This window comes from Micropterus dolomieu, linkage group LG01, assembly GCF_021292245.1.
Source record: "Micropterus dolomieu isolate WLL.071019.BEF.003 ecotype Adirondacks linkage group LG01, ASM2129224v1, whole genome shotgun sequence".
In the NCBI taxonomy this organism is placed as follows: Eukaryota; Metazoa; Chordata; class Actinopteri; order Centrarchiformes; family Centrarchidae; genus Micropterus; species Micropterus dolomieu.
In genome coordinates, this window is record NC_060150.1 from 45,196,405 (window position 1) to 45,222,933 (window position 26,529).

The window sequence follows — 26,529 nt, forward strand, 5'->3', positions numbered from 1 at the left end:
ACATGATTTTCGAAATAGTACATTTTGTTTTATTACTTATAATTTGTTTATTTAATTACCTGTTAAATGACACTTTCTGTACATTTTTCCTCGACATAAAATGTCTCAAAGTCTTTCCCACTTTTATTTTGTTAATCAAAATTGAGTCAAATATAAATATATATTTTTTAAAAGCTTATGAAAGCTAATTTCTCAGTTTTTAATTGAAACATCCCTGCAGGTTGCTAAAACACACACACACACACACACACACACACACACACACACAAAGGACAATTTGGTCCTGCAGTACACATAAATTCTCTTTTACATCGTCATGAACAGCATAAAAATTTAATGAGAAAAGAAATTCAATTAAATGTACAGTAGTTTCTTGGCTCCACTTACATCATTCATCAAAAAAGAACATTTTCACATACAGTTCTAATTTAGTATTTCCCTGCAGCTAAGCAAAATAGATTAAGGTAGAGACAGAAGTGTAATAACCTTTTGGAAATAAGTATAAGATTCTTATGATGCACATAAAGAAGAGTCACAAGTACAGATTATTAAAAAAAAACAACTCAGGATCCATCACTCAGCCCGCTCCCATGAGGCAAATGTCAGGGTGAAGATGTGCACAATTACTACTCTGAGAAGTCGAGTGCTTTTATGTCTTTATCTCTCTTGTTCATGATTAGAGATGAAGCTGGAGCTGAAGTGTGATAAAGAGTTAGAGCCCCGTGGAGAGGAGGACTCCTCCAACACTTGGACTCTTGTTAAAGCGAACCAGAGTTCATGCAGTGCTGGATCAGGAGTACAGGCTCCAGTAGATGGTGTTAAAGAGCAGGTAGAACAGAGGGAAGGCGAGGCGGGAGTACGAGTCAATCATGTAGCTTTTGCTGACCAGCAGGTCCACGTTTTGACGCAGAGACCGCTGCCGGCGGAGGCGAGTCCCCTCCGTGGGCCGGATGTCCGGGGTTTGGGTTGGCGTGGTGAGGGGGTCAGAGGTCAGGGTGGGTGCCAAGCGTGGGAATGGAGACAGCTCGATGTCATTGTCATGGAAGCAGCCGTCGAAGGCCATCGCCTGGCTGGCGTTAAAGGTGGATGGGATCTGAAACGGTACAGAAAGAAACTCAGAACATGTTGTTAAACATTATACTGTATACAGAAAATGTTCAATACAGCATGTACACGTGTCCAAAATCCATGCGTCTTTACATATCCTCAAATAAAATATGGGGTTTGGTTTTGTGTTTAACGTTGCTGTAATCAACAATGTCACGTCAACAACAAATGAAATGACTGTGTAATGTGAAAGGGGTCTCTAATGTTTGTAGAGTGGCTGATTTATGAGAACAACATATCTCTAAACAGTCAGACAAACAGCCTGTTTTCAGCTTTGTGATGAAGTATTTTCTATCTGATCCAAGGAGGGTTTGAATAGTTTATTTAGCTTTAAACCTGGGCCCTAGTTTCTTTTTACATATTTAAAGAATGTGTAATAAGTACAAAAAGGTTTGGAATTAGTCCAGAAGATCAGCCTCAGCCAGCAGCTGCCAAACAGGCTTCACTGGCAACATAATGCTTGCGGGTAATTGCTCTCGTCGAAAGCACATCAACTAAAGTGCTTGTTCTTTCCACTGACAGGCTTTAAAATAAAGGTCTGTCTCTGTAGGGAGCCTTTCCATAATGTTGTCAGACACTTAAAGTAACAATCTGAGCCTGTCAGTGGCAAAAACAAGCACTTTAGTGGACGTACTTTTGACGAGAGTAATTACCCTCAAGGATTACATCGCAGCCATTACAGCCCCGATTCATCGCTGCTGGCTGAGGTGATCTACTGGACCAATGGCAAAACCTTCTGTACCTGCAGTATAAGCCATTCAGACCCCAACATATGTAAAGACCCAGGTTTAAAAATACCACAAGAAGTAGGAGAATTTTCTCACCCTATACAAGAACACTTCATCCATCCATTCACATTCAACATTGCCACAGGGTTTTAAAATTGTGATCTGAAACGTAACTAAAGCTGTTATGGAGTAAATAGTACATTATTTTGCATCTGAGATGTAATGGAGTAGAAGTATAAAGTTGCATAAAAGGTAAAAACTCAAGTAAAGAATAAGTACTTCAAATTTGTACCTTAAAAAAATGTTCTTATTACTTTCCACCACTGCACACTGCGTTTTACTTTACTGTAATGTGTCTGTTTGGCCACTAGAGTGAGACATTAAGTAAATTATGTGTTTCCAAGGTTCCCTCCCTGTTTCATCCGTGTGGTGTAATAATCCCCTCGTGTCCTCTGTGCTGACCTTCCCCCTCTTCATCTTCCTCATCTCCTCCAGAGTGGTGCAGTAGTTCACGGCTGCGTATTCGATCACAGACAGGAAGACAAACAGGAAGCTGGTCCACAGGTAGATGTCCACAGCTTTGACATACGATACCTGGACGACAAACACACAAGGCACACACGGGAAAATAATGTACAACTGGTTTATTGAAGAAAAAGAAACAGACAAAACAAAACAGACATAGAGGTGACGCACATACAACAGATGAAGAGGTAAAACACGTATGAAACAAGGGGAGGTCAATGAAACCCACAGAGGACCCTCTCAAACTAATTCAAAATGTTTCTCTGGCTCCCTGTGTGAAGATTTTATTACAATTTAAATATTTACAGATACAATTCCTGATTAGCTTCATGATGGTGTCCATTACAGCGCCATCTACTAAACTTTGGGATTTGTTGGGACACCATCACACATAAGTGGATTACAGCAAATCTTTTTGGGGGCTGCTGTATCATAATCAGGTTTTTATTTAATTATTTCTTTTTTTGTACTACATACTGTAAATGTTTAGATCTTTCCATTAGTACTCTGAACAGAACAGGTGCTTTTAAGTGATTTTTTTTATCATCATCAAATCATAGTATCATCGATCAAATTGTTGCTGTGCGGATTCACACATTTGTTCTAATTGTTATGAAATTGTGATCTAGTTCCAAAGGCACCTATGTATGGGAATAAATGCATAAGAGGATATTTAGTGAAATAGAAAATAAAAAACAACTCAAGCAAACAAACTCATGTCAAATCAGGAAAATCTCTCCAATAGAATAATGTATTAAGCATTTTGACTCAGCCAGGTTCCTCCAGAGCCTCGGGGCCCTGATGCGAACGCGCCCCTTTTCCTCCCCTAGTTTTAAGTCGGGAATGTGGAACCGACAACTAATCTCTGCATGAAATATAGCCAAAAGGCGTGTAGAGAGGCCCAGTCAGTTATTACCTGAGGCATGGAGGAGGACACTCCTGTGATGATGGTGGACATCGTGAGAACTGTGGTTATACCTGCAGGAGGAGAAAGCAGAGCTGGTTTACACTCAGCATGTGATGTTTCCAAACATAAAATAACCTCTGACAACTGGTGGATCCACTTTTAGAAAACACCTTCAATTAAAACATTGAGTTTTGTGAAGACAGATCACTTAAAGGTTAAATCAGTTTCACCAAAGTGTCTTTAGAGTAGTAATGCATTTTTCTAGAAAAGCAAAACATCTTTAATTTATTATCGTTTTTCTTTTAAATTAAACCTATTGTAGATTATTGTGTAATTGAAAAACATTTATTTGTCCAACTTAGAATAACTACAGAATGAGAATTAACTTTTTCTAAAAATCTACCCGAGTCATCCAAACGAACACAAATCTTTTCAGAATCAGAATCAGAAAGAGCTTTTTGCCAAGTAGTTTTTTACACATAGGAGGAATTTGCTTTAGTGATAAGGTGCTACACATAGACAAACATAAAGTTGACATAAACAAATGTAGTTTTACATGTTTTACATGCTAGTGTAATAGTTATTACTGACGTGCACCTGCTGTCTGTCCCAAAATTAAATATCTGTTCCCACAGTCAAATTATGTGTGTGTCGTTTAGGGACAAAAAGCTGCTCCCTACAAAATAAATCACAACATTATAGTGTTCAGACCCTGTTTTTGGTTCTCATTAAAAATAAGATATGATGATACCCAGCGAGACACGTGCAGGGACGGCCCGCCTGTCGATCCAGAAAGAAACCCAGGACAGGACGACCATCAGCATGGTGGGGAAGTAAGTCTGCAGCATGAAGAAGAAGATGTGCCTCCGAAGGATGAAGTTAATGAACAGACGATTGTACCAACCTGAGAAAAACACACAGGGAGGACACTGATGCTGAAACCATGTTCTGCTACAACAGCCTTCTGGTTTCAGTCTTTTCCACCACATGCTGGAACCTGGCTGCAGGGATCTGCTCCCATGTCTTTATAGACTCAGCACAAAATAAAATAGCTGTTTTTGTTCCCAACCTTTTTTTATGAGAAACCTTAAAGAAGCATAACGTGTGGCGGCTGTGGCTCAGGGTTGCCTGTTAACCAGAAGAGTGGCGGTTTTATTCCCGGCTACTCCTGCATGTCAAAGTGTTCTTGGGCAAGATACTAAACCCACCACTGTATGAATGTTAGTTACTGTTTGAGCACTTAGACTCAGTGTGAGAATATGGAGTGGTTGCAAAGACTAGAAAGGTGTAATACAGAGCATTTACATTTAACCATCCCAACTAGGGAGTGATTTTATTTGATATAAATACATTTTAAATGCCTGAAGAGGTAAAATGTGCCCGTAATATATAAGTTAGAGACACAGATTTAAGGAATATCATTAACAAACATGATTTTATGTGGTAGTTTTGGCCCCTGAGTAGAAACAAAGATGATGCCCCTACACTCACAAACACACCCACACATACAGACCGGTGCTGCTGTAGAAAGCCAGGCCACTGGAGGCTTGGAAATGCTCAATGAAGAACTGAGACAAGACGATCTCATCCGTCCTCAGAGAGTCGTTCCCATTCTTCCAGTAAAGCATCAGGTCGTTTTCATTATACGCGTCTGTGCAGAGAAAAAAAGAGAGAGAGAGGGAGGTGTCATGTGAAACAGGGTAAAGATGAGAACTCAGTTTGGTTGAATTATGTTGAGTTTATCCTGCCATTGTTCTATTGTTGCATGTGTCTCTTCTTGATGTCAGAACACAGGGGGGAGTGTGTATATATACAGTAGATATATGTATATATTGTGTGCGTGTCTCACAGCTTTCCAGCTCCAGCGAGCAGTTCTGTGTGTCCAGAGGGAAGCTGCTGAAGTCCATCGAGCAGAGAGCCGTCACAGTGACCCTGAAACACGAAGACAGACTGGATTAAATCTTATTTATCGAACGGGACTTTCTCTGTAGTGATCGGTGATGCCTCCTCATCTGTGGCCTCTCTGACCTGTGGGGTTCCCCGAGGCTCCAGTCTCGCCCCGCTGTTATTCTGTATATACGTGTTGCCACTGGCACATACATACATAAACAAAAAAATCCCGTACCATTGTTATGCTGATGATGTGCAAATGTATGTCCCACTGAAAAGAAGTCAAGAATTTTCATTATCTTATTTATTATCTTGTCTGTCAGAAATCCAACTTTTTCTCCAGATAAATGAAAACAAATCCAGAGTCTGTAACTATTTCACAAAAACATCTTCCGGTCTACAAACATCAAACCTGCAGCCAGAAACCAGGGTGTAAGATCTGACAGTGACCTTTCATTTCTATCTTGGCCTGATCTTGATAAGCGCATTTATGCTTTTGTATCATCTCGGTTAGATTTTTGTAATTCATCGTATACAGGGTCAAAAGCAGCTGGTACAAAACACAACTGCTCTGCTTTTAACAAACACTAGAAGACAAGATTATAGCTGTGTTTGAAACGGGTAAAAATGCTGTCTCATAAGGTGTCTAACAGGACAGAGAAGCATCAAGTGCTCTGCGCTACGGATCGACCTTCAAACTGCTTTGAAGGCAGCATCGACGCTGACACGATGACGCTGCCCATGACTGTAACCAACCAAGTGTGTTTAGTATGATTTCTGAGGCGTCTGTTAGCCGTTTGCCTTTTCAATAGCTAGCTAGCTGACTCAAAGGCTAGTGACTGACAGCCATAAGAGAAGTGAGACACCGTGCTGATGTCATACGTGACCGTAAGTGCTGCCCAAGAAGGCTGTTCTTTTACAATTCATTTTACTGATTATAAAGCACGTCATGTTTAGGTCAGTTAAACTGCTGCATTGCTGCTCCCCTATGAGCCAAAGCCCAGCCTCAAAACCTGAGTCCTGGTTCACGACTAAAGGTGACCTGTCAGGGCCCCTCAGCTCCGGAGCTCACTGCCTGAAGACCTGAGACATCTTTTAAATCACTTCTCAAGTTTTTTATTAATGCAAGCACACCATGAAATTTATTTAAATGTTCTGAATTTATTTCATTGCAACCCTGAATAGTTTTTGCTCCTGGTTTTATCATGTAAAGCACCTTCTTTTAGCTTTCTTTTGAAAAGTTCTGTATAAATTTATAATGTATACTGCTGTATAATAATAAAGTTTATTATTATTATCACAGCTTTCTCTCCAGGTATCAGGTCCTGAACGTTTTTTTCCTGCTTCTGCCAATGAAACCTCCTCTTTCTATTTCATACTAGTAGTAGAAAATAGTGGATAAATCAAGGAAGAGAAACAGCAAAGAGTGTTTCGGTCATCTGGACCAACACAGCTTCAGAGGTTGTCATGATTTTACCAGTCATGTCCTCAGAAGCATCTTCAAGTCTGCATGTCTAAACCTCCATTTTACCTCCATAACTTCCTCTGTTTCCACCCGTCCCTGTACCTGACGCTGTAGAGGATGTTTCCGTCCGGGTAGACCCGCAGCATGATGTTCTCCATTGTGGTGTCGTGGATGAACGAGCGCTTGGAGTGGACGAAGAAGACGTCAGGAACCCAAATCTTCTTAACAAGCCTGGAGTCAAACGTCCTGCTCAGATTGTTTCTGGATGGAAACGCCAGCCGCTCGTCTTTCCAGTAGTGACGCAGGTACAGAGTCATGGTGAAGTCCTGCAGGACGCAAAATCAAAGAAATGTTTTGATATTTGATATTTGTTTTTTTTATCTCAGCCTTGATTTTTTGATTTATAGTACATATGTCTGCAACAAATCCACAGAATTCATTAACAATTACACAACAGTTATTTATTTGTATCGTCTCTTTTCTTTCTTTTTCTGCATGCTTTGTTTTGTTTGTTCTCATGTTTTACAGCCTAATTTGTTTTCTTGAGATCTCCATGAAAACAAAAACCACAGTCTGGTACATTGAATGATTGCAGAAAACATTATTCAGTGTAGCAGCGTCAGAGGAACAGGAGACTATTGATCAGTGTGTCACATATCTCTTCCATAAAGACCTGACACAAGCTCAAATAGCTCTATGTCTTGCTGTTACAGATAATATACACATTAGTGTGTGTCACCTAAGGAGACGGTTAGCGAGGCTACAGCTTCATCAGCGGCCTATCACATTAAAACGAACATAAATATGTTAAAGTCTAACAAAATGAGAAGGAAAAAAAATCATTTGATGTCAGAGTTTGACATTTTTTTCCCTCTAAAATGGCGTCACATTAATTTTGAGATTACTGGAGCTGAATGGGCTCAGAAGTCAGTGTCAGTGAAGGATGAGATGGAAGTTTTTCTGCAGCAGCCCGAGGACAAGAGTTGTCGTACATGCAGATTTTCACCGTTACAGCCGGCAACGCCCTTTCTCTCCACCATTTATCTCTCTCGGCTTGGGGAACTCGATGAAGCACTTGTAAGTAAGTTGCCGGTTGAGTTGAAAGCAGAGAAAGAATAGGGGTCACAAACCAGACGAACAGGAAGTGATGTCAGAACAATATTTCTTTTTAACCCTCTGAAGCTGCAGCTTTCATTTGCAGCATATGCTCCATTTTATGAACTCCCCAACGGTCATGATATATGGAAATAAGTAGAAAACTGCCAAATGTTTAGGTTAGTATAAATGTTATGAAAAGATTTGCACACAAAGAACAAGAAATTTGAGATTTTATTAACGATCAATTGCTTTATCTCTTTAAGTATTATTAAAAGTTGAAGGGGCTGTCATCATATGTTAACAGAAAAACACAGTGATGCATCCACTTGGCAGGAGAGAGTGGGGCAACGTTTTGTGGTTGAAAGTAATAGCAACATAACGAGTAATGTGACTATTTAGTTTTAATACCCATAAGCAAAGTAATACTGTTACTTTTTAAAGGAGTAATAAATAAAAAGTAAGTCATTCACTGCTGCTAGATATGCCGCTTAGTCTGATATCCGCGTGCATCTCTGTGATGACGTTGCACAGAAACCCGTCTATGTGAATGAATATAATATGTTTTTTGTCTGTTAAGGAGTGCAGCTCATTTTCTCTGCCACGTTCACCAGTGGACAGAAAAGTAATTCATATATTTACCAGTCATCATATGTTGGATAGGTTGGAAATGAAGTTAAAGGTTTTGAGTTAAACAGTGACTCCTCACCATGTTGACCTCTGAGATGCTGTCGATGCTCTCCACCTGCACATCAATGCCTACAGGGATGGCTCCACCTGGAACAAGATAAGAACTTCATTCGTTTTAAAGTCAGTGCCTCAACCTCAAAAAACTCATAAATCAATAAACAGTCTCTGCAAGAAATGACACTGTACACCAGAACAGCCTACGGGAGAACATTCAGTCAAAAGTACTTTCTGTTCTGCAGAAATGTGGATTTGTGTATGAAGAATCATGAAACTATGACAATGTTAACTGTCATAAATATTTCATACAATATTCAGTAAAGAACTGTAGGTGGAAAAATGTATTTCACTTTTCAATGGGAATCAGATATCAACACTGTAAACGCGAACAATAAAGCAGTACTTAATCTGTTGCCATAATTTTTGAGTTTTATAAACTAAAAAGTCAAAAGTTACCGAAGTTTAAATATTCGGAGTTTGTCTTACATGTACTTTTTTATTACTGTTAGATGAAATTACTGATTTGGCCAACTCAGTTTTTTAGTTAATGCAACTAGAAAATTGTTTGACAGAACTAAATAATTTGTGAACAATTAGTCTCTTGTTCAATATTTTTAATTATTACTAACTCAAAAACACTAAAACTCAAATAACTTACCCCAAAATCTAAAATATTTGTGGCAACTGCCTTAATTACATTAATTACTTACTAACTTAAAAAAAAAAAAGCAATTCAAATTAAAACTACAAGTCAATAATATTTCCTATTTAAAAGTTGAGTAAACAAACTTTTGCCCACGTTCTTTTTAAGACAGACTGAAACATAAAATTAAAGACAGAAAGAAAGTAAAATAAAAAAGAGCAATTGCATCTTTTTGTCAGATGATTTTTCTCAGCAGCATCAGAGACACTGAGAGACTTCTTTTGTCTCATGATGGTATACATTTACTCACCCTAGCATGAGAAAACCTTTATTTTTTTTAAAAACACATAAAATGTGTCCGTGTCTTTCAGCAGCTTCTGTCTCAAACACCAAACAAACGGCCCTCAAACATCATTTTGGTAGCAACATCCTTTGTTCTCTCCAGCAGCTCACCGCAGCCATCAACATCTGTCCTCCAATCTCATTAGCAGATTAAGCTTGTTTAAGCGCTAAACCTGAACAACCTGACAAACCGAGCAGATATAGACAAACAGCACAAATCCCCCCCACCACCCACCCACAAGCTTCAATCCCCTTGTTTGTTGCTCTGCATCCATGAAGCAATCATGACCTGACAAACTTTGGTTAGTCAAAGAGGATTTTGGGACGTTTGTGGACCCTGAGACGATGTTTGGTGGTCAATCTACTCAGCTTATTTTAGGATTTATCCACCGCTGCGGCCTGCATGCTAAAAAGCTCATTCCTGACTTGACCACAAGCATCAGCAATGATTTTACTGTCCTAAACTGTAACACTAGTAGTGTTTTCTTTAGAGTCAATGTTAAAAGGTTAACAATGAGGGGCGTGCGCAGGAAGAAGGAGCTTACAGCTTACTGCTAAATCACTTCTGAGAAATTGAAACTTGCCCTTAGTGTACACATTCTGGTGATCTGCATCTGAGAAGATGTCTGGATATCCAAGTTTAAACTGAACTAAAACTGGTAAGGCTTTTAAACATCTAGGTTACATAATAATGGTCCTAACTGCACATTGAAATATAGTTATATTTTGATGCTGTCGAGAGAGAGACAGTTAGTTTTTAACTATTTACCCGAGTAAACAAGTTTCATTTATAAAGCATATTTCAAAAAAACAGGAAAAGCTTAATAAAACAAATAAACCGTGCACTAACTATTCAAGAGTCGAGGAGCATCAACTGGCAAAGCAACCAAACACCCTGACAAGAAGACAAGACAGGAGGTCCTATTAGAGGTCAACAATTACTTCAAAGTTAGAGAAACCTGATCATGTAATGCCAAATGTCAAAGGTTAAAAGTGACAGGGAGCTAGGCTGTGGCGACAACAGAGGCCAGTGCCGCTGTAACACAGACCTTGGACCCCCCTCTGAACAAAAAGTCTTGGGCGGGGGGTCTGGAGTTTCTCCCCAGCATTAAACACTTGATTTCCTGCATTCTGGACACATTTTCTGCTCCAATTTATTGTGGAAATGTCTTTACTTGTACGGAGGGAAACATAAAATAATGCAGTAATCAGCAGCTTGTTTTTGTTTAGCTTTTCTGGACAATGCACATTTGTTTCTTTTATATTTAAATCGCATTGCATGTTTCCTTTTTGTGCAAATAAACTTCTCAAAGCTTTTTCATTTGTTATTGAACATTTCTTGGTGCAAGCTATTTTTCAGAAAATTTTTAACAAATGCCTTCAAAAAGTAGTAGCGACATGTCCCCACCGTCCCCAGTGTAATGACACCTATGCTTTAATGGGAATCCATCCAGTGGTTGTTAAGACATTTCACTGAAAACCACAAATGTCGACCTCATGGGGGCGCTAGAGGAAAGATTCTGGGCATCACCAAAGTCATTGGGATTCATCCTCTGGGCACTGTGAATTTGTCTGTTTTCAAATTTCAATTTTCAAATTTCAAAGTCCATTAGAAACTTGTTGAGACATTTCAATCTGGTATAAAGTGGTGGACCAACCACTTTATTCCAGATTGCTAGCATGGCTAAAAAGCATAACTGAGTTATACATGGAGCTCAAAATATAGGCTGGGATCGATTAAATAAGAGTAATGTTGAGTATTGAGTAGTATCTGTGCCAATAGGAATAATTTAAGTTTTGTCACAGTTAAGTTGTAGAAAACTTTGACACATCCGTTCTTTTATTCTTGTCAGTTGTAGTTTCATGTAGTTGCTGCACTTAAAAACTATTTAAAAGTAAATCAATGTCACTCAGTTTTAACCTTCATGCTTAGCAAGGGTTGTCTGTAGTCTTGCACATACATTTTGTTACTTCTGGTATTGGTGTAATCGTTTCAAAGGTCACTGAAAATACCTTTTGACCTGCAAATCACCAAAACCATGTCTGCTAGGTTAGCATAAACACACATAAACAGTCTCACATAGATACTGGTTTGGTTTTGTCTGTGACCTCCGTCTGGAACGTGGTTTACAGGGTTACATTCCTGTTTTCACTCTCAAGGACAACAAGAGAAAAAAAAAAGTACTCGAAAGCTTCTGTGTGCTTTTTGTGTGAACGTGGATGTAAAGTGTGTTAATTCCACATGAATGTTAGCAGGCCGGCAGCTAAACACTTTATTTAATGAAGTTTATCTGACAGCCAGGACCATAAAGCTCCGGACGCAGACCGGCTTTGTCCCAAAATCACCAGCAGTGCAGACTCAACATTCAGCGTAGCCCCAACAACGACTGCTGTTGGTGGGAAAAAACAGAAACAGAAGGTCACTCACTCAGTTTTACTGCTTTCCTGTTCCCATATCAGGAATGAGGCATTTTAACACAGACACATGTGCAAAAGGAGATCCGCTTCTACTCTCTAAGTTTATTTGATGCAAAGATTCAACATCAGACTTTTTGTATTTTTATCATTAAAACATCCTGATTTACCAAAACATTAGCAGTTATTTATGACTCCCCAGTCAACACTTTCCACTTCCTGGGCACCATCATCGCCCCAAAACCTCATCAGCTCCCTCACCAAGGAAGCCCAGCAGAGGAAGCACAATTTGCGGCAGACAAGTCAATCCATCCGTCCATCCTCACCTCCTGCATCACCATCTGAGAAGAAGGTTATTGGCTGTAAACTGTCAACCCTCCAGGACCTGTACGCCTTTAGGACTCTGAGGCGAGCAGGAAGGAGTGTCGCCAACCCCTCCCACCCCGAGAAGAAACTCTCTCCTCAGGCAGGAGGCTGTGGTCCATCAGGATCAAAACCTCACGCCACAAGAAAGCTGCAGCTGGCGCCCGGAGCCCCACTGACACGCCCCCCTCATATAAACACTGCGCATTGTTTAGTCAATATTTCTTCGTTTTAAACTGTTTCATTAAAAAAACCCTCAGTGGAAGAAATTCAGAGGTCTGAATCCAGCACCACATATTTCACAAGGACACTTTCTGGTCTGACTGGATGTGAACACAAGACTATCTACTGCAGGGGTTGAACCCTGCGCATAATGGCTGTGATTTCAACAGATGCATCTTTTTCTAATTAGCTGATGTAAACAAGTTGATGAGTAAGTTACTGTGAATCTTTTTGTTTTTGTTTTGCAGAAGACTTATCATAAGAATAAAATGTTGCATAGAAAGAAGAAACTATGTCGTGATCGAATATCGCAAAATAATCTTTATTTCTGGTAAAAAAAAAAGAAAGTTGTTCATGGGTATTCCCGCTCAGCCTGTTCCACTAACAGAGAAAATCAGTGAACAGCCTCAGGTTTTTTAAGCAATGTAATTAGTGAGTGTAGTTATGTAATTGACAGCTTAATTGATTTGTGTTTGCTAAGCATCCGTCATGCAACAGTGCTGCTAACTCTTCTGTGTGTGCAGGAATTTCAACATTAAGTAATAGAGGGTCTTATTATCAGTGTATGGTCCCACATGGCAGCAGAAGTTCATGGTTCCTGTGTGTTGCACAGATACACTGAACAAAATTATAAAGCATGGGTATTGCACAGGTGTGCCTTAGGCTGGCCACAATAAAAGGCCACTCCAAAATGTGCAGTTCCATCACACAGCACAACGCCACAGATGTTGCAAGTTTTTAGGGAGCGTGCAATTGGCATGCTGACTGCAAGAATGTCTACCAGAGCTGTTGATCGTGAATTAAATGTTCAGTAGTCCACCATATGCCGTCTCCAAAGGCGTTTCAGAGAATTTGGCAGTACAGCCAACCGGCCTCACAACCGCAGACCACGTGTAACCACACCAGCCCAGGACCTCAACATCCAGCATAAGATCGTCTGAGACCAGCCACCCGGACAGCTGCTGCAACAATCGGTTTGCATAACCAAAGAATTTCTGCACAAACTGTCAGGAACCGTCTCAAGGAAGCTCATCTGCATGCTTGTCGTCCTCATCGGGGTCTCGACCTGACTGCAACTTCGCACAGCCATTGAAGAGAAGTGGAGCAACATTCCACAGACCACAACCAACAACCTGATCAACTCTATGCGAAGGAGATGTGTTGCATTGCGTGAGGCGAATGGTGTTCACACCAGATACTGACTGGTTTCTGGACCCCCCGGACTCCCCCTACACAGTGAAACTGCCCATTTTGGAGTGGCCTTTTATTGTGGCCAGCCTAAGGCAGACCTGTGCAATACCCATGCTGTCTGATCTTGATATGCCACACCTGTGAGGTGGATGGATTATCTTGGCAAAGGAGAAGTGCTCACTAACACAGATTATGAAAGATTTGTGAACAATATTTGAGAGAAACAGGCCTTTTGTGTACACAGAGAAAGTCTCAGATCTTTGAGTTCAGCTCATGATGAATGGGGGCAAAAACAAAAGTGTTGCGTTTAAAATTTTGTTCAGTATAAATCCAGCTCTGGACTTGGATTTGAGTAAATCTGCACCATCTCAGTGGGCGAGCTGCTGCAGTCTTACCTTAATGACACATAAAAAAACTGTGCCCAGTGCAGCTTTAATGTCATGTTTTTTGTCCCAAAATGTTTGTGTGCTCAGCGTTTTAGAATGAGTCGTTTAATCCCTAAACACAAACGCCACAGATGGATCAATTCATGCAGTCATAATGCAGATTTAAGGTCGCAGGATGTTTCTGTGCGGGCTCCATCGCCAGTGTTTTGATTTTGACTCTGCCTCGCCAGCAATCAAAGGAGGGGGAGAGGTGAGAGAGATGGAGAGGGATTAAGGGGAGATTCTCTGGGCGGCTTTTTCGAGAACATGACAACAGACTCCTACACAATCCATACTGACTCAACCCGGCTGTGCGTAAGCTGACAGACTGAACTGTTTGCCTGCTCACACTCAGGTTTACAAAACCTTTAAAGAACCGCAACAGTGGTTTTCTATGTTAAAGCACACTGCAAATTACGCCTGCTTTACATCAAAGCTAACCATTTTGGAAACAGTATATTTATGACTTTGGGATCATTTGGCGGACCGAAAGCAATGTACTTCTTTTCTATTTCTCCAGTGGCGATACTATCCTACTTAAGTACACAGTTGAGGTACTTTTGAGGTCCTTTTCTTGAGTACTTTCTTCTCATGCTACTTCCTACTTCATCAGCTGGGAAATATTGTACTAAAGCATTTTATCTTACAGCTTTAGTGACTTTTGAGTAAAATAAATTAAGATTTCTGCGTACAAAACGAAGACTTTATAAAATATCATGTTTTTTTTTATAAATTAAACTACTCAAGAGTTTATACAAGTACAGCTGAAACAATTACTCGAACTAGTGCATTTACTTAAGTACAAATCTGACGCACTTTACTTCTATTGTATTTCTACTTTTACCCCACAACATCTCAGAGGGAAACAGTGTACTTTTTACTAGTTAGTTTTTTACCTAGTTAGTTACTAGTTACTTTACAAATTAGGATTTTTGCACACAAAACATTTGAAGAGATTATAAAATATGATTAAATTCTATTAACTACCCAACTGTTTATCCAGCTGAAATGATTCTCAATTAGTTAATTGACAGGAATTTAATTTGCAACTATGCTGATAATCGTTTAAGTAATTTTTTATGCAACAACATTTGATGGTTTCAGATTCACAAATAAATTTTGGCGCTCTGATTCTTATCATGATCATTTTAACCCACACTAGAGACTAAAAGTCAGGATATCTCAGCGTCTGTTGATTTGATTTTGATCATTCTTTTTTAATCCATCTCTCAGGAGTCCCCCAACTTTGTGAAAGTGAAATAACAAGTCAGAGGCGTAACTTCCTTTTTTCTCATGACAACTTCCCAGGTCATCTGAACGAGCTGATATATTAAAACACAAAAAATGGGAACCAAATTTTATAAGAAAGGAAGTGGAGATATGTGATTGTACGCTGCCTTTAGACAGACTTTCAAGGAGAAGGAGAAAAGATCTGCGATAGTAATTTAATACCAGCAATCAAAAAGTCATGCCTGGGGAAGCTATTCCAACCTTGATCGGAGGACAGTTCTTTCCGCCCATCGTCCCTGGGGACTCTTGTTGTCCAAAATATATTAGAAACCCAAATGAAAAAAGTCAGGCAGCGTTTCAAACTTTATGCCTTCAGCCCCTGTTGTAATAACCTCTTTTTTTCCTTCCTCTCTTTTGGATGCAGCTTTCAGAGGTCTGGCTCGTTTCCCAGATATGTATTTAGATGACTCAATTGTCAGTTTTAATCATCTACGCGTTAAGTATAATTTACTCCGATCTAATTTGTTCTGGTATGTTGACGCTCGTGATTGCGCTCACATATATTTTAGATCCTTCCCTCAGCTTCCAGCGTGCTCCCTTGTCGATGTGTCATTCTCCCCTAAGGCACACAGTACATTCTCAATCTTATGTGACCATACATCATCCTCGGGTGTGGCCTCTCGTGTGGTGGTTAGGGAGTAATTGGGAAAAGGAGCTTGAGCTTGACGTGAAAAGGTCAGGCTCAAGTCTACATCTCCCTGAGCTAATCTAAGTTTAATTCACTTTAAGGTCCTGCATAGAGGTAATTTCCCAAGTTAGGATTAGTAAGTTGTTTCCAAGTACAAGTGTGATAGATGTGGCTTTGAAGTATGCACTTTAAAGGCTATTGTATTTCATTTTATTTACGTTTTCTCTGGGTTTTATTTATACTATTTAGTTTTTTTCTATGTGTGCATTTACTTCTCTGTCTCTTTCTGAGAGTTTGGTATGGGTGGGGTCTGGTTTTATTTCTTTGTTTAAAAGAAAGAGGAACAGCTATTTATAACTAACACAGATCTGTACTTTGTATTTGACATTTGTATAACACCTCCACAGTAAAAAATAATAATTTAGGGATGGATTATTTTAATAGATTTATTGACTCTGCACCTTTTGTGAAACACGTAAAGTGATGAATATTTTCTTCCTGTCGAATCACAGCGGTAAACAAACCTTCCATCAACAACAACAACAACAACCTTAAAAAAACTGCCAACCCTGTTTTTTATGACAGGAATGAAACTGCCAATCAGATTCAAGGTTTGTTACCTTGAATCTCATACAGTGAAGAGCTACAGCCACAACGCCAGCCCTGCTTTGGCATTGTCATGTCTAACTAACTCTAATAGCGTAGAAAGACCTGATGGGAAGTTTTATCGCAAAGTTTGTAGGGATTTATTTAAGTTTATAGACGTCCTTGAGTCAATATATTTAAGTTGGCAGGGTAACAGCAACACAGGGTAGGACCCAAATGCAGACCCCCGAGGCAGAGCCGATGCAGTTCAGTAATTTATTTGCACGATAAGAGGAACACAGGCTTACGGGAAAATCAGAGAAGGAAGGCAAACAGATCTGAGCAGCGAAGCCAATTACCCTTACCACAACCATCAACGAGTGTGTGCCTAAACTTAAGTTATTTATTATATGTATGTCGACCGGTAACCTCACGGCCGACGTGCTATCAGACAGGGTTAACCTCCTTCGTGTTGCTGTGCATTACCACCACCACTCCACTCCACTAGATGGCGTTGTCGCAAAACAACCACGGTCCTAGAACTGCGGTCTGCAGTGCTGCAGCTACATAATATTGGGTGAGACAGACAGAAACAGGGAACCAAGCCATGACACACAAGGAGTAAGTGGAAAAGGGCTGGTTAAGTACCGCAAGGGCTGATGAGGGAGAGAACGCCGTGTGACTTAGATTACAGGACTTGCTAACATCCGGTAAGCCTGTCGCTGACACTTGACAATCGACCTAATTTGTTGTTTAGGTATGAGGACGTGTTGCAATGAAAGGGCCCGGAGAAGAGAGACAGAGAAAGGGATTGTGACACAAACGGGGTAAACGGTCAATAAGGGAATAAAGAATTTGTAAAAGCAAAATCCAGCGGAAAAATAAATGTGCAACAAGATAAAATGAAACAAAAAAAGCAGAAAATATGTCATCACTATAAGAAGGCTTTTACATAACAATAGGTTTTGAAATGAGATTTAAAAGAGGACACTGAGGTCTAGATCGTCAGGTAGGGAGTTCCATAAACCAGGGGCCCTTACTGCAAAAGGACAACTTTTAAGAAACAACAGGGGGGTCCTAGCCGAGCATCTAAGTAAGTTTGAAACATAGTTGGGGCCCAAAGCCAAAGTAGAGGGCTTTACGTTAGAGGCCACCAAGATTTGTCTGGATAGCAGGGATGATACAGAAAAGAAACGTCACACGGTGTATTTCAGGACTGTGGTTCCTGGAGAGAAGTGGGGGGTGAGGTGGTTTTGATTCCTCGGCTTCTTGGGTCTCAAACACACACAGCAGCTATAGGCTTATCTGAGGCAGAAAAAGCTGAGATTTCATTCTGTGTAAAATTATAGTCCACGGAAATGCCGCAGGCCCGTGGGGCAGACAGTGGTGCTTTTGTTGCAACCGCCCTGAGCGACAGGCGGGACGCCAACCAACCGTATAGACAGACGAGACGGAGACAGTCGGCGATACGACGGCCACAAGGAGGCTGTGTGTGATTGTGAGGGTCAGAGACATTTCCTGTAAGTGCACTTCTGAAGGTGCCGGTGCTTTACACAACAAATCTTAATTTAATCCTACTTCACTGACTTCCAGAGGTACTTCGTGCTTAATACTCCACTTCATTAATGTGACACAGATACTATGAAGATTAAGATTTTAAGAACCAATAATGAGCGTACAGAATGCAAGTAACGATTTTTTAAATTATTGATTGTTTTATCATTTAATTGTTTTGTTCTATAAACATCAGAAAATTGTTAAAAATGTCCATCACTCTTCTAAACTCAAAAATATCAATATAATATTGTTGTGACGTAAGACCAAATAAAAACCGCAAGTTCTCACATGTGAGAAACAGAAAATGTTTGCATTTTTGCTTCTAAACGAACTTAAATGATTAATCGACAATTTTGATCAACTAACCACCGTATACAATAAGTAGAAATAGCTTCACCTCGGCCAGCTACAAAATTAAAATGCTGCATACATGTTGGTGTATCAGTAATAATATTAGAATCAAAAAAGGGCAAATTTATTTGTTACAGTTGCTCACTTTGCACTTCAAGGCATTGAAGGAATAGAATAATGAAAATATAAAATTAAAATATAAAAATTAAAATACATAAATGTTGATGTGTAAAGTATTTTACAGTATTAAAAGATGTCTAATGATAAATAGTAGTAATAATAATATTGAGTAGCCTACTGATAGTGTTGAGGTCAAATCTGGATTAAAATCCTTAAATTCCTTAAAACTACAACATTGGGACAGTGTAATAATCCAATTGTGTAATATATAATAATATAACTTTAAACCTGATAGAAAGATTTAGGTGATTATACTTTTACTTAAGTAATCATTTTTATAGGAGTATTTATTTATATTTATTTGTTTTTACATCACTGGTAGGTGAAGGATTTAATACTGTAACTTAATAAAATTATTGCCATAAAACACAAGGGTTCAAAAAAGATTCACGGATGGGAGTCCAGGTATTTCCAGTCCAAAGCAGAGGTCGTGACAAAGATTAGAGATTTTTATGTTTAGAGATTAACGAACGAATGAAAGGAAGAGACTGTCATCACTAGAAAAAATGACAGCATTGTTCAAAAACTTAAAAAGAACTATGTTTACGTTTTTTTTGACATAATTGCAGGACCCACCTCTTAGGCAGAGATCAATGACTGGGCGCACAAACTGCAGACCACAGGTCGAATCCTGTTTATACCATCAGTTTTCTTTCAACCGTGACCAGAGTCCTTCCCTAACCTTCCTAACAGGAATTTCACCATCACGTCAGTACCCTAAACAACATACCCCCACACAAAATTTCACTTTCACTAAAGTATAGTTTATTTAGCTTAAGAAGGAGGAGGATTTTCTCAGCAAACAGACTAACAAATTAATACTTCCCTTTATCACAAACACTCAAAACAATTACCACATTTGGAAATACATGGTTTTCAGGAAGGGGATGAAAGGTTGAAACGTAACTAAAGCTGTCAGATAAATCAATATTTGCCTCTGAGATGTGGTGGAGTAGAAGTTGCACAGAAGTGATACTGGGGAAACAAGTTATTTTAGAGGCATTGCCGTCATTGCCTACAAAAGATGGTTATACTACTAATTTGCAACAGCAATGTGTTTTCAAAGAACACAAAGAGGAAGTGCTTTTAATTCACAAATCTGCAAAGTCGGACAGTGTTTGTGCAACCAAAGCACTATACGTTGAAGTTAACCGGTTACATATGTGTTTATTTGCCATGTGTTTTTCACTCTTACCAGAACCACTGTCTTTTTCCACCCATACCAAAGTGCTGTTGTTATAGGATTATGGTTTGAATCCTGTTCTCAGTCACGTGACCACCATCCACCCGGACCACCTCCCTGCATCTTTACACCAAAATGTATTAGACAGAAGCATTAAGTAGTGTATAATTGTCATTTATAGGAGCCAAGGTTGTTTAGACAGGAAGGAAGACAGATGGTTTTAAAAATCGTCTAAAATGAGGTCTGAAACAAGGCTGTTCCTGAAAATAAATTGTGAAAAGTTTGCCTTTTAGGTAATAATTTTACCTGATTACAGATATTTTAATTAATTAATGTATATGCAAAGGATCTCCAGCCTTCAAATACATGTAGAAGAGGAAAAGGTACAATATTTTCCTCATAAATGTTCCAAAAATGTACAATATTCAGAAATGTTGTGAAGGGAAAGCAGAAAGTCTCCTAAAATGGTAATACTCGAGTAGCATAATCTTCAAATGATTAGGAAATGTACGTAATTTCTTCCTTCCTTCTGATGTGCATACACAGACTTACAATGTTTATTTCCTCGAGAGCTTTTACTTCATAATTTCATTTAAATCCACAATGCCGATTATTATTATTATTAACTATTCTCATCAAATGTGCCTCTCTGCGTCTACTGTTGTGTGTTTGATACTGATGATCTTTGTTGCAGACGTCAGTTAGTTTCCAACCCCTCCATCTGCTCCAGACCTGGAATATAATCCAGATTAATGCACACATCTCCCCTCGACTCACACAATACACACTCACACTCGCTCTCATTATATTGCCCAAACCCACAGAGGGACACACAATGACATCTGAGTGAGCACACACAGTCCTACTGTATTTCAAATGCACAATACACACACACACACACACACAATAGCATAATCTGGGTCAGTGTTGGTGTTGCCGACTTTTGGATTGACACATCCCCGATGTCTGGGTGACCCAGTGCCCATCGTCGCATCATCAATCCACCGCTTTACGCATCATCAGCGCGGGACAGGAGTGATATTGTTTTTTATTTTGTGGGAGGACGTGTGAGTGAGTGGATTAAAGGGATCAGGGATGAAATGAGGTGTCCCATTGTTTTGTGTGTGTGGGCGTGTCTTGCTATCTTTGTGAGGACCAGTTTCAGTTTCAAATAGCTGTAGCAAAGACATTTCTGCACTGTAAGGACATATTACTTCAACACTTCAAAGGACTGTTTGAAGGTTAAGACTTGTTTAAGAGGTCGAGGATGGGGCGTTTGAGGCAGTTGTGATGGGTAAGGTTAGGGCTGGGGAATGCATTACGTAATCAAAGGTCCTCACATGTAGCCTATATAAAGACAAATGTGTGTGTCTGACCTCCGAACCCTGGTCTCATAGCGAAGTCGTGCTCCTCGATCCTCAGCAGCTGTTCACTTTTTATCAGCAGCGTTTTGGTGCTGTCCTGCCTCTTCAGTTTGTAGTCAATACGTCTGCAGAAACAACAACAACAACAACAACACAAACACACAGTGTGTTCAGGGATTAGTTGGTTTATTACATCTGTAATTGCAGGTTTTCTCTTCCGCTCTCCCCCACGCTTCCTCCTCGCCGTTTGTTCTCATCCTGCCAAAGCCATGACCCTACTCAAAGGCACCACGAACAAACAAACAAACACGCATGTTCTCTATCTCACCCACAAAACAATCCTCAGTGCAACTGCAGCACTGATGGAACAGCCTGCTGGGAGCAAATAACGTAATGCAGATAATATGCATGCTACACTTCATTTCCCATGAGGCCTTTCTTCACCAACCTTTTTATTAAACTGCTACTTCTTCTTCTTCATACGCATTCAACGTAGTGACGTTTGCCCAACAGGACAAACAGCACTACAGAACGAAAAGCGCTCTGTAGCGCTGTTTATCCGAAACAGATAGAAATGTCTCATTCTAAGGTAATAAAATTTTAACTTTATGGATATTACATTGCATTCCTGTTAATAGATACTCCTAAATCTTACACACTGAACCTTTAATATTACAACTGAAACGATTAGACAATTAAGTCTAACATGCGAAAAATACATACTGACACAACGTTTCGGTCCTAGACCTTCATCAGGCAAATGGTGCTACATGGTGCGAAGCCATCTTTTGTAGGAGGTGACTTATTTGTCTGCACCAGTCACCTACTTCCTCATGAAATAAGGCAGCCATTGCAAAACATTAATTCATATTTCCATGGCATGAATGTTGATTTCTGTATACTGAATGTACATCAAAACATTATCATAAAGGGCACTCATAAATAGACATACTCGCAAATTTTACTGGTGCCTTATATATCAATAGACAAATAACTTGGAGGAAATAGCAAATAAACATAACACTAGATAAATAGAGGAAAAAACATAATACACATGACATATAACCCAAAAACAAAACGTGTCATTATATATTTTTTGCAAGTTAGATCGTGTGCGGGAGTTTTTCTCTGCTACTTTTGACTCTCCTGCTGCCCCCCTCCGACGCACCTGTCTCACGTTATAGAGGTGTTGAGTTATTTACTGTTCTGACAATTAAGGTATTGACAGAAAATTAACTGGCAACTATTTTGATAATCGTTTAGTCATTTTTCATGCAAAAATGCTAAAAGCTTTCATTGTTCCAGCTTCAAAAATGTCAAGATTTTTTGGGTAATTGGCTGTATTTGTCACTATTTTCTTAATTAAAAAAAAACAAACAAAGAAATCAATCAAATAATAGAGAAAATAATCAGCATCCATAATGAAAATAATTATTAGTTGCAGTCAGACACTGAAGTTCAAAATGAGCTCCAGCTTAACAACAGTAAAATCCTGCTTTTACATGAATGTAATTAATATTGTGATATAATATCTCCATCTACATCAGACACATGGAGATATACAGGGAGACAACTGAAATGTTTAATTTGTGTTTTTTAAACCAGAGTTTAGTTGGCAGCTCGTCACACATTTCTTAGGTGGGTGAGGTTTTTAGGTCTTATTGGTAAAAAAAAAACTCTCATCACAAGGTCCACTTTCTTTGTTTTTCTGGAGCTTTCAGCCAAAGCTTGTTATCCCCTGACCTGGATGTATGTAACATAATCGGTTACATAATAACAGGTTGTAAATCAGGGGAAGCCTCCGTGTCTGCTCAAGGTTGCTCTGGTCACTGATGAAGACCAAGATGTGTGTGGCTGAAATGACCTGAAAGTCAAAGTAAGTTTCTCAAACTGTTTTATCGGGTCAAGCAAAACAAATGCAAAGTTTGTATCTACTAGTGCTGTTCTCAGACAACACGTGACCACACTGTGCTGTTAAAGTAACTATAAACTGTTAAATATGTCTGATGTTTAACCAGGGAAACTGTGACGAGGCGACGTTCAGGATGTTGAAGGTATAATTACAGCCTGACTCTCAGCTGTAACACATGCTGGTGTGTGTGTGTGTGTGTGTGTGTGTGTGTGCGTTTAGAGTGGCTAGACACACGCGTGCCGTTCACAGGTGAGCATACGATGGGAAAAGAGATAAAAGCTGTTTGAGATTTTCTCCGCTGACGGATCAAAAGCCTCTTTGAAAGCAACACACCTTGACAAACACACACACACACATACACACATTTTTAGTCTCCTGTTGTTGTGAGGCCAGACTATTTATTTGAGCCAAATCCAATCTCTGTAATCCCTTAAATTAACCTTGAAACAAACGCTGCAGTGCCACCAAACAAACATTTAACAACCCCTGATGCTAATTCAATTAACTCAACACTGGGCCCAAACCTAACCACAATATTAACTCTATAATTTCACTGACAGGAAGGACAAATATAATGACAAATGGAAACACTTGGTCCTCGTAAAGATAGACACACACACACACACGCCAACCTCAAGTCAGGCAAGACAGATGAGGGCAGCCTGGCTGCTACTGTTGACAGCAGCGCTCAACCATAACCACACTCCTGTAATACTACACTAAACACACACACCCAGCTGCATGTGTTGGTTAAAGTAATTTAAGTCTCCATCAATATGCCAATTAACCATCTTTTAGAGAGTCAGCTGGAGAATATAATGTACCAAATCTCTGTGATGTGTTTGACCTCATTAGCTTTGGAAGAAGTATTTAGATCCTTTACTTAGTGCTAATACCAATATTTCTAATTAGTGATAGAAACTCTCAATTTCTCCTCTCTTGTTTAAATCTATTTTCCCCACCTCCACCCTCCTCATAAAAATACTATTTCTGTTTATATTCTTTATCGTTTTAGAATTAGTCCTAAAGCTAAAGCTAAATAAAAATAATAACTACATTTCACTGCTTCGGGGTCTAATTTGTGAGTTATTGTTCATATTAGTGTTTAAAATAAACATTTTTCTAAGGAGACTGATTATCACTCAGCACTCAGAAATCTGTTCAGTGATTTTACTCACTGTCACAGCTTGTTAGAGATGCACAGAACTGAAGCTGCATTCATCCTCTCATTCTTTCCACCAGAAGCTCCAGGAAAACTTTTTTTCCTCTCTCTCTCCATTCGACAAATAAAAAGGTTGTTTGAGCAGCGCACTCTGCCATAGCAGGAATATTTCAAACCTCCAGTGGCTAGTTGTCATAATCAGCACAGTCCTACTTAAATTACCATGGGAAGGATATTGCCATGAGCTCACCCTTAAAAATAAAATAATACGTGGTTTAGGTCATTTGTGGTTTTTATGTGAAACAGGGAAATGAAAGTGAGGGATACATGGAAACCTCTGTGGGACGTGTTCCTTAGAAGTGAAATCACAGCTTGCTGACAAGTGCTGGAAGAGTTAGTCAGATCCTTTACTCAAGCAAAAGTTTCCTGGGGGGTGGGGCATCATTTTCTCAACCCAAGAGGGAACACTTCATCCTTCTACTACAAGTACCTTGAATTTGTACTTTGTACAATGCTTGAATAAATATACTTGGCCTAGTTACACTCCACTACTAACTGGCTGAAGGACATCTGTACTCAAGTAAAACATTTGCGGTATTAATCGATCAGTTTCATCTCTGCGTTTTGAGGTTACGTTAGCCGCTTCTGGTATTTAAAGTATTCTTTTAAAGAATCAGTCGAACAACTAAATGTAAAAATTATTTGTCCAACTTTGGTTTAGGACCAAATACAAAATACCTGCAAATCTAATGACATTCCCCTCAACAGCTTAGTTTAGCATGCTAACATGCTAAACTAAGATAGTGGCCACAAACACTGTCCTGTGAATTTTAAGCGGGAATATCCGGCACGACGCCGACCGCGGAAACAGCTGATCAGACGTGAGTTACAAGTTCGCTACGTCACAACTTACTCGGCATCTCCCATTTAGCGCATATACTGTTTTTCAACAAAGGCGAAAACCACCTGAAGCGAACGGAAACACTTTCCATCAGCTGTTTCTTGTCAGATGTTATGTCGATGTTGTGTTTACAGCGTGTTGCTCTGCCCCCAAGAGGCCAAAACAGTTTAAGAAGCACAAAAAGATCTGGTTTGAGAAAGATGAATCTAATCATCTGCTGACTCGCTGGTTTTACATCATTTCACACTAAGCTGTCACAAATGTGTCAGTGTCCCGTCTGTGCGTCTCACCCTCCAAACTTGAATTTCCTGTTCTCCCCGAGGAAGACCTCCTTGTGCTTTCTGCGTCCAGAGCTGCGGCCGCCGGTCACCATGGCGACGAGGCTGGCCACGGCCAGAGCCATGCAAGTCAGCACGTCCACTTTCATGATTCACAGGTTTCCCCGCCACAACTGACGCAACGCCAGCATCCCGGCCACAGCTCCACGTCCCTGCAGTCGGCTGCCCAGACCACCCGGCAGGCTAACTCTGGTGGTCAAACATCCCGCTGTGGCTGGAAGTTTTCCTCAACCAGAGAGCTCCAGAACGTAGGCGAGACTTCCAAACATGGCAAATACATGAAGTTCTCTCTTAAATGCATGTGTTCCTACATGTATGTTCACATGTGTCTGCAGCAGGTGTTTGTGCAGCTCCCCGGTCTCCAGCTGAACATCCCCGCGGATCTCCAGGAATCTCTCTTCGGTCCCTCCAGCTTCTCTCTCTCTCGCAGCCTGTCTGCGTCTGTTTTATCTGCAGTTTTGTGGATCTTTCTATCTCTGATTAAAATCGATATGAATCTATTCCTCGCGGCGATATAGAGGAATGACACTAATTCCACAATAATCCTCTTATCTACAGCCACAGCAATCTTTCACTAACCTACAAACAGTCACACACACATGAATCCATCAGTAATCAGGATTTTCTCAGCGGACAATGAAAAAACAGGCACCTGGTGTGATTATATGAGGTTAGCACACACCTCCCACTTGTGTGTATTTGTGTGTGTTTTTTTTTATGAGGAAATAAATCATGGAGTTTGGAAGCAGCTCAAATAACAAAAGGTTGTAAATATCGGCCGAGGTTTAATCCGAGCCGGAGTGGAACGAGCTGCGTCTAATCCAGCCTCACGCAGCGCCTTCCTCAGTTTACACCTCCGGAAGATATAATCCACCACACACACACACACACACTAATAACAACACGCGTGCATGTGCAGCCTAACGAGCTATGCAGCTACAAACAAACAAAAAAATGGAATTTGAGGTGTTGCGTCAATGTTCAGTGTGGTGTTTGGCAATTGAGAAATTTGAGGAATTATCTCCTTGCACCATCAGAGGTGTTGAAATGAAGTGACTCGCAACCTGAAAAAA

The 26,529-nt window shown here is 39.9% G+C and overlaps 1 protein-coding gene across 2 annotated transcripts; it reads right to left on the reverse strand.

The window, feature by feature from the left end:
• Positions 1-230: 230 nt before the first annotated feature.
• Positions 231-25,695, reverse strand: LOC123967467 (gamma-aminobutyric acid receptor subunit rho-3). Of its 2 annotated transcripts, none has more exons than XM_046043576.1 (10): positions 25,409-25,695; positions 21,156-21,268; positions 8,427-8,494; positions 6,725-6,948; positions 5,117-5,199; positions 4,781-4,918; positions 4,019-4,171; positions 3,277-3,338; positions 2,298-2,429; positions 231-1,093 (listed from the first exon to the last, which is right to left on the reverse strand). In XM_046043576.1, the coding sequence occupies exons 1-10, from the start codon at positions 25,543-25,545 to the stop codon at positions 791-793; spliced, it is 1,413 nt and encodes a 470-aa protein (XP_045899532.1). In that variant the 5' UTR covers positions 25,546-25,695; the 3' UTR covers positions 231-790. The 2 variants fall into 2 exon arrangements, with proteins under 2 accessions (XP_045899532.1, XP_045899540.1); XM_046043584.1 differs by lacking the exon at positions 25,409-25,695 and adding an exon at positions 19,792-19,902 and having other exon boundaries at positions 8,427-8,511.
• Between the last annotated feature and the right edge of the window lie 834 nt (positions 25,696-26,529).

Coding starts and splice junctions, on each gene's coding strand:
- LOC123967467 (XM_046043576.1), bottom strand. CDS start 25,545: ATGAAAGTGGACGTGCTGACTTGCATGGCTCTGGCCGTGGCCAGCCTC. Junction 4,172..4,780: donor GGCTTTCTACAGCAGCACCG/GTCTGTATGTGT, acceptor TGTTTTTCTCAG/GTTGGTACAATCGTCTGTTC. Junction 2,430..3,276: donor TGTCCTCCTCCATGCCTCAG/GTAATAACTGAC, acceptor TTTGTCGTCCAG/GTATCGTATGTCAAAGCTGT.